General features: G+C 43.9%; 1 protein-coding gene across 3 annotated transcripts in view; it reads left to right on the top strand.

Moving 5' to 3' along the window:
- Window positions 1–13,465, top strand: part of Seh1l (SEH1-like nucleoporin) — a 27,625-nt gene continuing 14,160 nt past the window's right edge. For 2 of the 3 annotated variants that reach the window (XM_056984932.2, XM_056984931.2), the window contains exons 1-3: window positions 1–4,888; window positions 9,091–9,141; window positions 12,540–12,686. In XM_056984932.2, the coding sequence (XP_056840912.1) occupies window positions 4,778–4,888; window positions 9,091–9,141; window positions 12,540–12,686 (309 nt within the window). In that variant the 5' untranslated portion in view covers window positions 1–4,777. The remainder of the gene's footprint in view (window positions 4,889–9,090; window positions 9,142–12,539; window positions 12,687–13,465) is intronic. The other variant, NM_001394994.1, reaches the window with a different exon arrangement.

A 13,465-nucleotide genomic window follows, 5' to 3' on the forward strand; every position in this document is an offset into this window, starting at 1 on the left:
TTTTTTCTTTTTTCTTTTTTTCGGAGCTGGGGACCGAACCCAGGCCCTTGCGCTTGCTAGGCAAGCGCTCTACCACTGAGCTAAATCCCCAATCCCTTTTTTGTTTTTGATTTTAGATAAGATCTGCTTGTAGCACTGAATCTGTGCTTTGTGTCTCTACCTCCTCCTCCCCTTCCTCCTCCTCCTTCTTCTTGGTTTTTTTTTTTTTTTAAGATTTATTTATTTTATGTATATGAATACACTGTAGCTATCCTCAGACACACCAGAAGAGGGCATCAGATCCCATTACAGATGATTGTGAGCCACCATGTGGTTGCTGGGAATTGAACTCAGGACCTCTGGAAGAGCAGTCGGTGCTCTTAACCGCTGAGCCATCTCTCCAGCCCTCTTCTTCTTGTTTTAAAAAGTGATTCCAATAGCTGCTTGAAGCAAGCATTTATTTATTTAGTACACTGTAGCTGTCTTCAAACACACCAGAAGAGGACATTGGATCTCTTTACAGATGGTCGTGAGCCACCATGTGGTTGCTGGGAACTGAACTCAGGACCTCTGGAAGAGCAGTCGGTGCTCATTACTGCTGAGCCATCTCTCCAGGCCCTGCCTCCATCTTCTGAGTGCTGAATTTACAGGTACGCATCACCATACCTAGAATTGTTCATTTTAATTAGTTCCTCCGATACCTTTGAAACTTTTGTGAATATGTGTTTCAGATTCTCAATTTGAAATCTGTTGTTCTGATTGGATGTTTATATATAACGTCAATTTCAAATCGTTTTAAACTTCTGTATCTAAGGGAGTCAATGTTGAAGCTTTTTTTTTCTTTTAGATTTATTTATTTATTTATTTTTTTGGTTCTTTTTTTCGGAGCTGGGGACCGAACCCAGGGCCTTGCGCTTCCTAGGCAAGCGCTCTACCACTGAGCTAAATCCCCAACCCCAGATTTATTTATTTAATGTATATATATGAGTACACTGTAGCTGTCTTCAGACACACCAGAAGAGGGCATCAGATTCCATTATAGATGGTTGTGAGCCACCATGTGGTTGCTGGGAATTGAACTCAGGACCTCTGGAAGATCAGTCGGTGCTCTTAACCACTGAGCCATCTCTCCAGCCCCAAGGTTGAAGTTTAATGAGCAAAAAGAATGCAGTGACTGTCATTTAAACATGAATCTGAAGCATTCAAAATGGAATTCAGGTTGTCAAGACAGAAGCATGGCAAAAGAATGTCAGATGGCCACGGGAACCTTTGTTTTTCTGAAAGTAAAGTCTCAAGAAGGAAGAACAGAACTGGCAGGCTTTATCCACCATATTTAGAGCTGCAGATGGAATTGTTTAAAGTAGCAGACATAATGACTAGTCACCAATTGTGTTAATCCTTGAAGCGGTGTGGGTGCTGACTACTGTTAGTGTCAAACATAGGTGCAGGATGGTTTTGATACCTGTATTTATAATAAAAAGATGTTTGGGGTTTTGAATTTCTGTTAAAAGCTGTTCTCGTTTGTTACATGTAACAGACATGATAAGTTGTTTACAGTCTTTGTTTAATAAAACATGCTTAGAAGTTTTAAGTGAAGACAACAAAAAGGAAATAGGTGTTGGATATGTGATTTTGAGATGAAAGTTAGTCTTAAAATGTAAATAAAATATGGAATGTGACTTCAAAAAAAAAAGAATGCAGTGATATTAAAAATATATGTGCAAAATTACAGGTGTTTCAGAGATCCCTAAAACAATACAGGGCAATACTCTTAGTTTTCTACCAGAATTTGATGGTAAGACCTTATTGTTAAAGACATTATTTTGGTTACAAAGCATGGAAAAATCAAACTGTTACTGATTGGCAGACTTCTCCCCTGCTGGGTTCTACTAGAAGGTGCTATATAGGTGGCTATGGAAGAAAAAAACTAATAGTCTTACCTAGCTGTGAGCCTTGCAAACTATAATAATGACTGGTTTGGCAAGATATACCCATGGCTGCAGTAGTGGCATAAATGTTATTGGGTAACAAATTGCTTTCTGATTGGATTTAGGGCCTGCTCCATGGGAGGAAATTCATGCCTAGTGTATAAATTGTGGTGGGAGGTCATTGCTGGGGAAATCATCAGCTGTTGGGCTACTATTATTACTTTGCTGAATGGACGTGGTGTAAATATTGCTTTTTTATCTCTATACCTATAGATTAGTGCTGCTCTCAGTCCTTAGCTGGAAAGCTTCCTTTTTATTGAATATGGGGCTTAATACAGAGATTCGCAACTGGTCAAGGTGCAGAGAATAACTATCTGTGGAGTGCTCAGCCATAACCGGGGCATCGATAGTCACATTCTGTCTCCCAAGTCTCAGGATACGGCCCAGAAGACGGGGTGAAGAGACTGTAAGAGCCAGGCATGGGGAGGACTGCTGTGAAACTCTTTCCTAGACATTGCTCTCATGACTGGGGAGCAGTGACTACCTGCACAAGATCAAGGCACTCAACAATTCAGCATGGTTGGGGACAGCCTCACACGTGGAAGGGTTGGTGAAGAGGGAGTGTTTTCTATTAGCATAGGATCTTTAGGACAATGAAACAATTATGTATGATTTTGGAATGGTGGATCCACTTCCTGCTTGTCAAAACTTATAGAATATACACCAAGGATGAGCCCCATGTCAGTTACAGACTTGGATGCTGTTTATGGTCTTACTGTAGGGTCACTGACCATAACAGTAACACATGTGCCTTCTTGTGCTTTAAACACTTATGTCTGCTTTTTCTTTTCTTTCTTTCGTTTTTTCTGAGAAAGAGTTTCTCTGTGTAGTCCTCTGTTGATCAGCCTTGAACTCAGAGATCTGCCTGCCTCAGCCTATGGGTGCTGGGATTAAAGGCGAGCACTGCCACTGCCCAGCAGGTCTAGTCCTTCTATCCCATATTCTACTTTCAGTTAATGTTTACTGTCTGTATTTAAACTTGGCTTTCAGGAGCTGGAGCAATGGCCCAGCAGTTAAGCTAACCGGCTGCTTTTGCAGAGGACCTGGGTTCAGCTCCCAGCACCCACCACCCACCAGGCAGCTCATGACCATGTGTATAACTCTGGTTCTAGAAGATTCAACCTTCTCTTCTAGCCTCTACCGGTACTGCATACACATGCTATGCTACAAACATGCAGGAAATCCACTCTTAAAATAAACTAATCTTTAAAAAATTATAAACCTAGCTTTCTTAAATGTTTATTTTTGAAAGTATAGATTTAATTGTACTTTTTTTTTTTTTGGTTCTTTTTTTTTCGGAGCTGGGGACCGAACCCAGGGCCTTGCGCTTCCTAGGCAAGCGCTCTACCACTGAGCTAAATCCCCAACCCCTTTAATTGTACTTTTATATAGTGTGTTTTGTTTCTGGAAATTAATGTCTCTGGAAATGAATGGTTAGATCCAATGGTTAGAGGACTTGGGGGTCTACCTCTAAAATAGGAATATAATCTAAAAAAGGATTTTTTAAAGAATTTATGTCTCTTCGTGTGTGTATCCGTTGTGTGCAGGAGAGTGCAGATCCTCAAGGAATCCAGATGTTTCAGATTCTCTGGAGCTGGAACTAAAGGTGGTGATGCATTCAAGCCATGCCTTAAATCTTATTAATTTAAAGAAGAGTAAGGAAAACTCAAGACTGGTAAGATCATTTCACTATCGGTCTCTGCGGGTTTCTGTACAAATCCATCAGGAACAAGTGCGATTTTGAGATCCTTTAGAGTCTGCTTTTTAAAGCGATTCCTATTCTTTTTTTTTTTTAAACATTTATTTATTATGTATACATCAGCTTTCTGCCTGCATGTATGCCTGCAGGCCAGAAGAGGGCACCAGACCTGATTATAGATGGTTGTGAGCCACCATGTGGTTGCTGGGAATTGAACTTAGGACCTCTGGAAGAGCAGACAGTGCTCTTAACCTCTGAGCCATCTCTCCAGCCCGCGATTCCTATTCTTAAACATCTTTATTTTTAGGTGTATGCATGTTTCACCTATATGTGCACCGCGTGCATGGAGCCAAAGTCGGGAGTTTGATCCCATGGGCGTTAAACAACCTCTCACCTAAAACCCTCGTTGAAGGAATGTTCCACCACTTCCTGAATTTGACTGAATCTCCTGACTTGAGCACTTCCCTTCATAGGTTTCTCTTTGCTATTTTTATTTCACTTACTTCTCCATTAAAGACTGGCTCCATCAAAGTAAATATTGGGCATCATTTTGGGTCTTGCCATCACCCCGGGTGACTTTCTAGAACTTCTTTTTCCTCATTCTGGTTTTGCTGACCCTCGAATCTGTTGTACTTGTGCCATCTTTCAGCACTGACCGCTGCTTCAGGTCCTCCACTCCTCATCTCAATTTCTTCCTTCTGGAAGACTTTGTGCTCGACGAGCTTGACTCCCTAAGCGACAACTCTGGGCATCGCCATCATTCCTAAGAAGCTCTGGTTAAACAGATGAGCCTTCCATTCAAATCTGCAGCGGGACATCTCTACTCGCTATGTGTACCGATCACGTGTTTACGGAGGCACACACCCCCTAGGCTGACCCCGGAAGGCGCTTTCATTTTTCCATCCTCCTGCGTCTGCAGGCTCCGTCCGTGGCTGGAACAAGGTTTGGACACAGGCTCCGCCTGCGCAGGGCGTGTCCCTCGGGGCGTGGCGCGCCGGAGCGACGCGAGCAGGCGAGGGCCGACGTACCGTACGTGCCTCTGCCGCGGTCCGGGGGCTGCGGGCCGCACCGCCGCCCTCTCGGAGGCGGGCCCGGGCAGACGGCGGCGGCCATGTTTGTGGCGCGCAGCATCGCGGCGGACCACAAGGACCTCATCCACGATGTGTCTTTCGACTTCCACGGGCGCCGGATGGCCACCTGTTCCAGCGACCAGAGCGTCAAGGTGCGCGCGGCAAGCTCGACTACCCAGGGCCGGGCACAGAGGGGAGGGAGGCGGCACAGAAGGGACTAACTCTGACCGAGGCGTGCGAGACACAAAGCCGCGGACGCCGCCACGCCGGAAGCGGCGAGAGCCCTCCCCGTCGGCGGATTGTGGGGTCACGGCCGCCCGCGCTCGGGGCGTTTTCCTACCGCGCCTGCGCGGGGCGGCTCTCTGCCTCGGGGCACTGAGCGCACGCGCACGCTGGGTCTGCGGAGTGGGTCGCGGCTGTAGTCTAACGCGTTTGGCCTTCTCGTGGGGATGTGTGTCTCATTTCAGTGGGCCTCGCCTGTATTCCTTTGCCCAGGACGCATGGGATTCCTTGAAGGGATATTATTATTATTACATGCCAGTTACACACACACGTTTTCTAGACCTGGCAGTAGCCCTCCAGTCTCAGTTTCAGCCATGCTGGGGTTACGAGTATGAACTCCTTCACGACGCCAGAATAGCTGAACACCAGCTTTTAATTCTTGTTCGTGTTCAAGTGGCCTCTGAAGGTGGTTATCACAAGTGTCCGTTGAATATGCTCCGATGTACTTTTTTGGAAACAGAGTCTCAGTTCTGTAGCCCTGATGATCTGCCTGCCTCTGCCGAGAGTGATATGATTAAAGATGGGAGCCACCAGGAACGACTCCATTGCCCTAACCCCACAATTTTAAAGACTTATTCGTGTGAGTGTTGTGTCTGCGTGTGTGAATGTGCACTGCCCGGCGTCTCTGCAGGTCGATAGAGGGAGTTCAGATTGTGATCCTTCTTGTTGGGAGGACTGCGCCTGGTTCCTTGGTTGGCCAACGAGCACAGCTGATCTAGGTAGCAGACATCAAGTTATAGTCTTTGGGAATGGTATTTACTAAGATAAATATGGCAATCTTGGGAGAGGACGTAATTCTGCATTGCAAAACTTACGTGCATATACACTACCAAGACAAGCAGTGAAGGCTACCAAACTACCTTGAGCTTTCCCAGCTTGGCCTCAGGACTGCTCTGTTCACACTGTTGGAAGTAGGCAAGAAAAGAAGTCTCTCGAAGCCTTTTATTAGGTCTTTATCACACTAGGAGAGATGACCTACAGCTGACTTACTTAGCCTGAGCAGCCTGCTTAGAGAACCAGAGAAGCTGTCTTGAGCCCCTCACTAGGTCACTAGGTGGAAATAGTTGGTGGCTCATCCAAAGTTCCTCAAAGCTCTTAAGAGTAAAAAGTGCAGGCGGCCGGGCTGGAGCTGTGCCTTCAGGAGGGCAGTCAGGTGCAGTCTTGGAGGACTTGTGGAAGAGTTCCAGATAGTTGGTACTTGGATTAAGGGCAGTTAGGTTGTCCAGAGCACATTTTCTTATATTTCTCATTTTTCGACACTACGTCGCAGCCTAGGCTGTCTTGGAACTCTCTGTGTAGAACAGACTGTCCTGGAACTCACAGAGGTCTACCTGCCTTTGCCTCCCAAGTGCTGGGATTTACAAGTGTGGGTCACTACTCCTGGCTAGAGTACTTTGTGTTACTTATACACCTTTAAAAAAAAAAAATCTGGGGGTTGGGGATTTGGCTCAGTGGTAGAGCGCTTACCTTGGAAGCGCAAGGCCCTGGGTTCGGTCCCCAGCTCCGAAAAAAAGAACCAAAAAAAAAAAAAAAAAAATCTGTGCAAATGATAGACTTTCTCTTTAGAAAAAGTTCCTGGGCTGGAGAGGTGGCTCAGTGGTTAACAGTACTGACTGATCTTCTAGAAGTCCTGAGTTCAAATCCCAGCAACCACATGGTGGCTCACAACCATCTGTAATGAGATCTGATACCCTCTTCTGGTGTCTGAAGACAGCTCCAGTATACTTACATATAATAAATCTTAAAAAAAAAAAGAAAAAAAAGAGAAAAAGTTCCTGTGGGCTGGAGAGTGCCCCATGAGTAAGAATGAGTACTCCTCTCCAGAGGGACTAATATTCTGAGGCTCTCAACCATCTGTAACTGCAGCTCCAGTAGATCCAGTGCTGCCTTCTGGCTTCTTTGTGGTCTTTACTCAACATGTGCACGCAGGCGCGTGCGCGCACACACCCACACCCACACACACACATACATGTAAGTGGTTCTTTAAAAAAAGTAACTAGTAAGTTCCTTGCTGTCTGCACACTGATTGTATTTACCAGTCTTTTCTATTCTTTGATTTTTACTGTCTAAAATTTTAAAGAATTTCATCGAGCTGGATGTGGTAGCACATACCTTTAACCCCAGCTCGTAGGAGCCTGAGGTAGTTGGATTAGTTCCATGCCAGTGTGGTCTTATATAGTGAGTTCCAGGACAGTCAGCACTGTGTAGAGACCCTGTCTTAAAAGCAGAAGGCTAGGAGGTGGTGGTGTACGCCTTTAATCCTAACACTCAAGAGGCAGAGGCCAGCTTGGGTAACAGCAAGTTCCAGAAGAGCCAGGACCTCACAGTGAGAAAAACAAAACAGACAGAATTTTGTCAAGTTCATTCTGGATAGTTGAATGTCAGTGCTGACTTTATAAGGGTCATTATTTTTATGAGTGCATGTGTCCGTACCAGGATGAGGTCTGAAGGAGCTGATTCCTTGGAGTTGGAGGCAATTGTGAGCCACATGTGGGTGCTGAGAACTGAACCAGGGTTCTCTACAGGAGCAGTGCTCTCAATTGGTGAGCCAGCTTTCCAACTCCTTCACTGTGTGTGTGCGCGTGAGTGAGTGTGTGTATGTGTGTGTGCGCACGTGTGCGTGTGTGTGTGTGTGTTGTTAGCTTTACATGATAAATTACTTTTTTTCCCAATATTGCTACATTTTCTTAGTAATTACCAGTCCTTAATACATTTTTGATAGATTAAATTGGGACTTTTTTGTAATCTATGATTTCCTTGGTGTTTTTATTGAGTATTTTACTTTAGCTTTGTTTCACATACCGCTGATCAATGTTATCTTGTTTAATTTTTATTATTTTATATGAATGGATAAGTGTTTGCACATGTATCTGTCCCTCTAGGGCCTCCAGAGGTCAGAAGAGGGTATAGGGTGCTGGGAATTGAACCTGGGTCCTGTAGGAGAACAGCAGTGCTCTTATCCCCTGAGACATCTCTCTAGCGATGGTTGATGCTATTTATTTTCTTTTGCCACATTAAAATTTGTTTGTTGGGCTGGAGAGACGGCTCAGCAGTTAAGAGCACTGACTACTCTTCCAGAGGTCCTGAGTTCAATTCCCAGCAACCACATGGTGGCTCACAACCATCTGTAAAGAGATCTGATGCCCTCTTCTGGTGTATCTGAAGACAGCTACAGTGTACTCATATATAATAAATGAATAAATCTTTAAAAAAAAATTGTTTGTTACCTCAAAGTGAATAGCCACCGTGTGTGTGTGTTTCCCCAGTCATCTGGTCTGGAATTTAGAGAAATACCTGCTTCTGTCTCCCTAGAGTTAGGATTAAAGGTTATGCCACCAAGCTTGGCCCCACTGTGCTCTTGCAATCAGTTATAAAAATGTGGGATGCAGTGTATCTGAAGACTGTTTTCACTTCTAACTTGACACTGTATCCAGTAACTTCTATCGTCATCTCTCAGCCTCCTGGTTGCATCGTCCTGGCTTAGATGGAACAGGATGACTGCCTTTGTTTATGTTGTAAGCAAATTCTTTTTCACAGTTCACTTACTTAGTGCCAGAGTTCGTATGTTCATTTTTTATCCTTTCTGTTGGTGAGTTCAAAGGTTAAAAATGGTTTTCAGGGGCAGTACTGAAATGCTTCTATAGTTCTGAAGCACAAGCAAAGTGTGGGTGCCTTAGAAAATGTGTCAGGAAGTGCCCTTCCAGCATGATTGCAGGCTTCTGGCTGTGAGTTAGGTGCTGGTGAATGGCCAGTTATGTCAAGTCAGGTGTCTGTAACCAGAAATACACACTAAAAAGTTCTAAACTGCTAGGAACAGTGTTTTCATTAGTCAAGTTCCTCAGTAGAGCATAGTTGGGGTAGCACATGAGACTCTGGGCTCAGGCTTAGTCTGTACACCACTAGCACCTGGGAGTACCAGGGTTTTGGGGAAAGGGTGGCGGGAGGAAGTGGAGGACTGCGGTTGAGTGTTAGAGCTCAGCTTCAGTGCTGTGGGGTTGGCAGCCCGAGGGTGGGTGCGTCCTTCGTGGAGTGAGGTCCCTGGCTGTGCTCATTTGCCTTTGCTTTCTTACAGGTGTGGGATAAGAGCGAGAGCGGAGATTGGCACTGCACAGCTAGTTGGAAGGTCAGTGTTTTACATGGTTGAGAGGACTGAAATGTTTGCTGTTTTAGTGGACTGACTTGGTGCTCAGCTTTGAGAAAATGATAAACCTGACACAGTGTTCGTTTCTTGGAAATAGAGTTTCTGTTTTTTAACTTACCGTTTTGTTATTAAAGTAATAGTAAATTTGATAATAAGGAAATTTGTAGGTCTGGCCAGTGCCTTGGGAGGCTGAGGCAGGAGATTGCCATGAGTTAGAGACCAGCCTGGATACAGAGTGAGACCTTGTCTCAAAACCAAAGAGTGCAAAAATAGTGGTTTTGTAGCATTCTGAAATAACTACCTCTAGGGTTTTAGCATATTTCGTGTTTTTTCCCTTCCTCTTACTGTCCAACTTTATGTTCTTTCTCAAACAAAAACAAAAACGAAAAAATCCATAAAGCCCGTCTAAAACCACAAAATGAAAATTAAAACAAGCAGAAGACTAAGACAAAAAATGCCAGAAGAAAGCAAAATAAAGCAGAAACTTCATAAAATGACCATGGAGATCTTTGTGTTGGCCATGCTCCTGGGCACGGGGCCTGCCTGAGGTGTGGTTGATATACACAGTGAGTCGCCACCGGGGAAAGCGGATTTTCTCTTTGCTGACAGCTTTCTGTTTAGATAGTCTCATGTCTAAGGTGGGACCCTATGTCCAGTTCTCTCAGCCCTGGAACCTTCCTGGCCTGAACCTCTGTATGCTCTGTAGTCTGTGTTTGAATGTGCACTGCTCCTGTTGTGCTAGAAGACACGGTTTCCTTGGTGTCGTCTGTCACTTCTGGCTGGTAAAGTCTTTCTGCCTTCTCTTCAGTGTAGATCCTTGGCCTGGGAGGGAGGGTTTGGATGACAACATCCCATGTAGGACCAAGTGCTCCAAAGTCTGCCACTCCCTACCTTGTTGTGGGACTCTGTTAACTCCCATCGACCGCAATGAGCAGCTTCTCTGATGAGGGTCGAGCAAGGCACTGATCTATGGGCATAGCAGTCTGTCGCTAGGAGTCATTTTATTAAGATCTTTGTTAGAATAATACTAGTAATTGACCTATCCAGTTCTTGGCCATTTTAGCAGTGTCAGGTATGAGTTCTGTCTCAGGGAGTAGGCCTTAAGTCCAGTCAGAAAGTGGTTGGTTTCTTCCACAGTATGTTTTCTGCTGTGTTTTAATTTGTCTTGCAGATGGGTCACTTGTAGGTCACCCATGATTTATAGCTGGGTGACTCCAACGGTGACTTTCAGGTACTAACATGAGTTTTAGATTTAAATCATGGTCTTACTTCTAGTTTCAAAAATTGGTCTAAAGAGGTCCCTACATGACTGTCATTGCTTGAGGATCAATCTGTTTCCTCCTCAATCTGGTGCTCACAGAATGTTACTGGTCTCAGAAACAATTGCTATATTATTTATTTTCTTATTTATGTATATATTGACAGGATCTCTCTACATAGCCCTGGCTGTTCTGGAACTCACTTTGTAGAATAGGCTTGCCTCAGACTCACAGGGATCCCGCTTGCTTCTCAAATGCTGGGATTAAAGGTGTCCACCACCATGCCTGGTTTAAGAAGTCTCATGTTATTGAGAGCAGAGAAAGTATTAGAAATACAGAGGAGTTGTTGGGGTCGTAGCTCCGTTAGTACAATGCTTGCCCTATCATGCACAGAGCTCTGATTTGATTGGCAGTTGTGCAAAAACCAGATGTGGGCTCATGCCTGAAATCTTAGCACTCACCCTTAACCCAGCACTGGGGATGTGAAGGCGGGAAGAACAGAAGTTCTGGGTCATCCTTGGATACATAAGGAATTCTAAGCCCCCTGGGCTACATGAAAACACATGATAAAATAACAACAACAAAGAAACATTGAAGTGTGAGGTTTTGTAAGTGTAATGGGTAGAGTGATTGTTACATCATCTAACAAATTCCTTTCATGGTGAAATACATCAATCTGTTTTCTTTCTTGACAGCATGAGGACGCACAGTAGTAATATATGTCTATACAATGAAGTGCTCCTTAATGAGCTTTAAATTAGATGTATTCCTTGACTTAAATGGAGTTATTTACCAATAAACATAAATTAGGTTGTAAGTTGAAATGTTTCTAGCATATCCATCTTGCCTAGCATCCTGCATCAGTACAGCACACTCCGGATCCTTGGTTGATCCTGACTGATCAAGGGTTAGGGCTTCTTAGGTTTGAACTTAATGCTTTCATCCATAAAATAGTTTCTTGTTTAACTTCACATCAAATAATTTAACCATTTTGTTGTTACTTTTCTGTGTATTGTTTGCTTTTAAGATTTATTTTTATTTAAGAGTTTCCTGTCTATTTAGAAATACAGAGGAGTTGTTGGGGTCATCGCTCCGTTAGTACAATGCTTGCCCTACCATGCACAGAGCTCTGATTTGATTGGCAGTTGTGCAAAAACCAGATGTGGGCTCATGCCTGAAATCTTAGCATCAAGAGCTTGCAGTGTCCTCAGGGGACGGAAGGCATCAGATCCCTGGAAATGGAGCTACAGATTGTTGTGAACCACCATGTGGGTGCTGGGAACTGAACCCAAATCTTATGTGAGAGCAGCCACTACTCTCACCCGCTGAGCCATCTCTCCAGCTTTCTGTGTTAGCTCTTGAATCAAATAATTCTGCAATTGTGAGGACCCAAGTTTGGAACCACATAAAATGTGTGTGGGAGGCAGCTTGTTCTTGTAATCCCAGTGCTAGGGTGGTAAAGCCTAGAGGATCTACAGGAGCTGGCTGGCCAGCAAGTCTAGCCAATCAGTGAGCTCCAAGTTCAGTGAGAGAGATGGAGAAAACACGTGCATGTGTGTGTATGCACATGCACACATTCAAACTAAGGTAAAGATAATTTAAAAAGAATACTAACTCTAGGAGCTGATGAGATAGCTCAGCAGTTAAGAACACTGACTGCTCTTCCAGAGGTCTGGGATTCAGTTCCCAGCAACCACATAATGACTCATGCCACCTACAAAGGGATCTGATACCATCTTCTGGCGTATAGGTGTACATGTGGACAGAGCACTCATACATAAGAAAAGAAAAGAATAAATAAATAAATAAATAAATAAATAAATAAATAATCCTCTCCAAGTCCACTATTCTAAATATCTTCCAAAAGTTCTGTTTTTAGAAATTAACTTTCTATTTAAATGTTACATTGCTGTCTTTCTTGTCTTACTGAAGTAAAACTTACTTGTGTTCTATTATTTTTATTTATTTATTTTTTTCCGGAGCTGAGGACCGAATCCAGGGCCTTGCGCTCCCTAGGCAAGCGCTCTGCCACTGAGCTAAATCCCCAACCCCGTGTTCTATTATTTTTGCAAGTAAAATGATATGTGTGAAGTGAGTAAAATCAGTTTGCTTTTTAAACAGACACATAGTGGATCTGTATGGCGTGTGACATGGGCTCATCCTGAGTTTGGACAAGTTTTGGCTTCCTGTTCTTTTGACCGAACAGCAGCCGTATGGGAAGAAATAGTAGGAGAGTCAAACGATAAACTTCGAGGACAGAGTCACTGGGTAAGATGCGTTCCTGTTCCTTCTTCCATATTCTCCTGTTTGTTTCACTTTGGCTTGGCTTGCTAGGTCTTTCATTGTTCCAGTGGGGAAACCAAAGGATTTCTTTGTACCAGATTCTGTGTATTTTGTATGATTTGTATAGTAATTACTATATGGTTTTAGGCTTCTGGTTTGTAGTTATTTTGCAATGCCTGGGATTGAACCCAGGGCTTCGTGCACTATCACTGAGCTATATAGTCCAAGGTCCCCTTCCCTTCGCCTACTTTAAATTCTACCTCCGCCTTTGTCAGGTGATTTTACCTGTGTGCTGCTTAGATTCCTCAACTCTCTCTTTCTTTTTTTTTTTTCCGGAGCTGGGGACCGAACCCAGGGCCTTGCGCTTACCACTGAGCTAAATCCCCAACCCCAGATTCCTCAACTCTTAAAGAAGAGAATTAAACTAGATTATAAGTCCTTTCCACCACTTTTGTTGAAGTTTATTGTATGAAGTGTTTTATTTTCCTTTCAATTTCTTTTTCTCTTTTTTTTTCTTTTTTTTTCGGAGCTGTCAATTTACTTTTCTTAATAATCACACACAATATAAAATCCAAAGCTGTAAAAGGGTGTGTGCGTGCATCTTATCCTGCCTTCTGGTTCTGCTCTAAGGGTGTTTAGTCTGCGGGCGTTTGTCTTGTCTCTGGTGCAGTCCATTCCTTTACTGAAGCCGCAGAAGGCACAGGCCTTACGTTTACTATTAAAGGAGCCCACTTGGTTTGACTCACTGCTTGCAGCACACTTTG

Source organism: Rattus norvegicus, chromosome 18 (assembly GCF_036323735.1).
Source record: "Rattus norvegicus strain BN/NHsdMcwi chromosome 18, GRCr8, whole genome shotgun sequence".
Classification (NCBI taxonomy): Eukaryota; Metazoa; Chordata; class Mammalia; order Rodentia; family Muridae; genus Rattus; species Rattus norvegicus.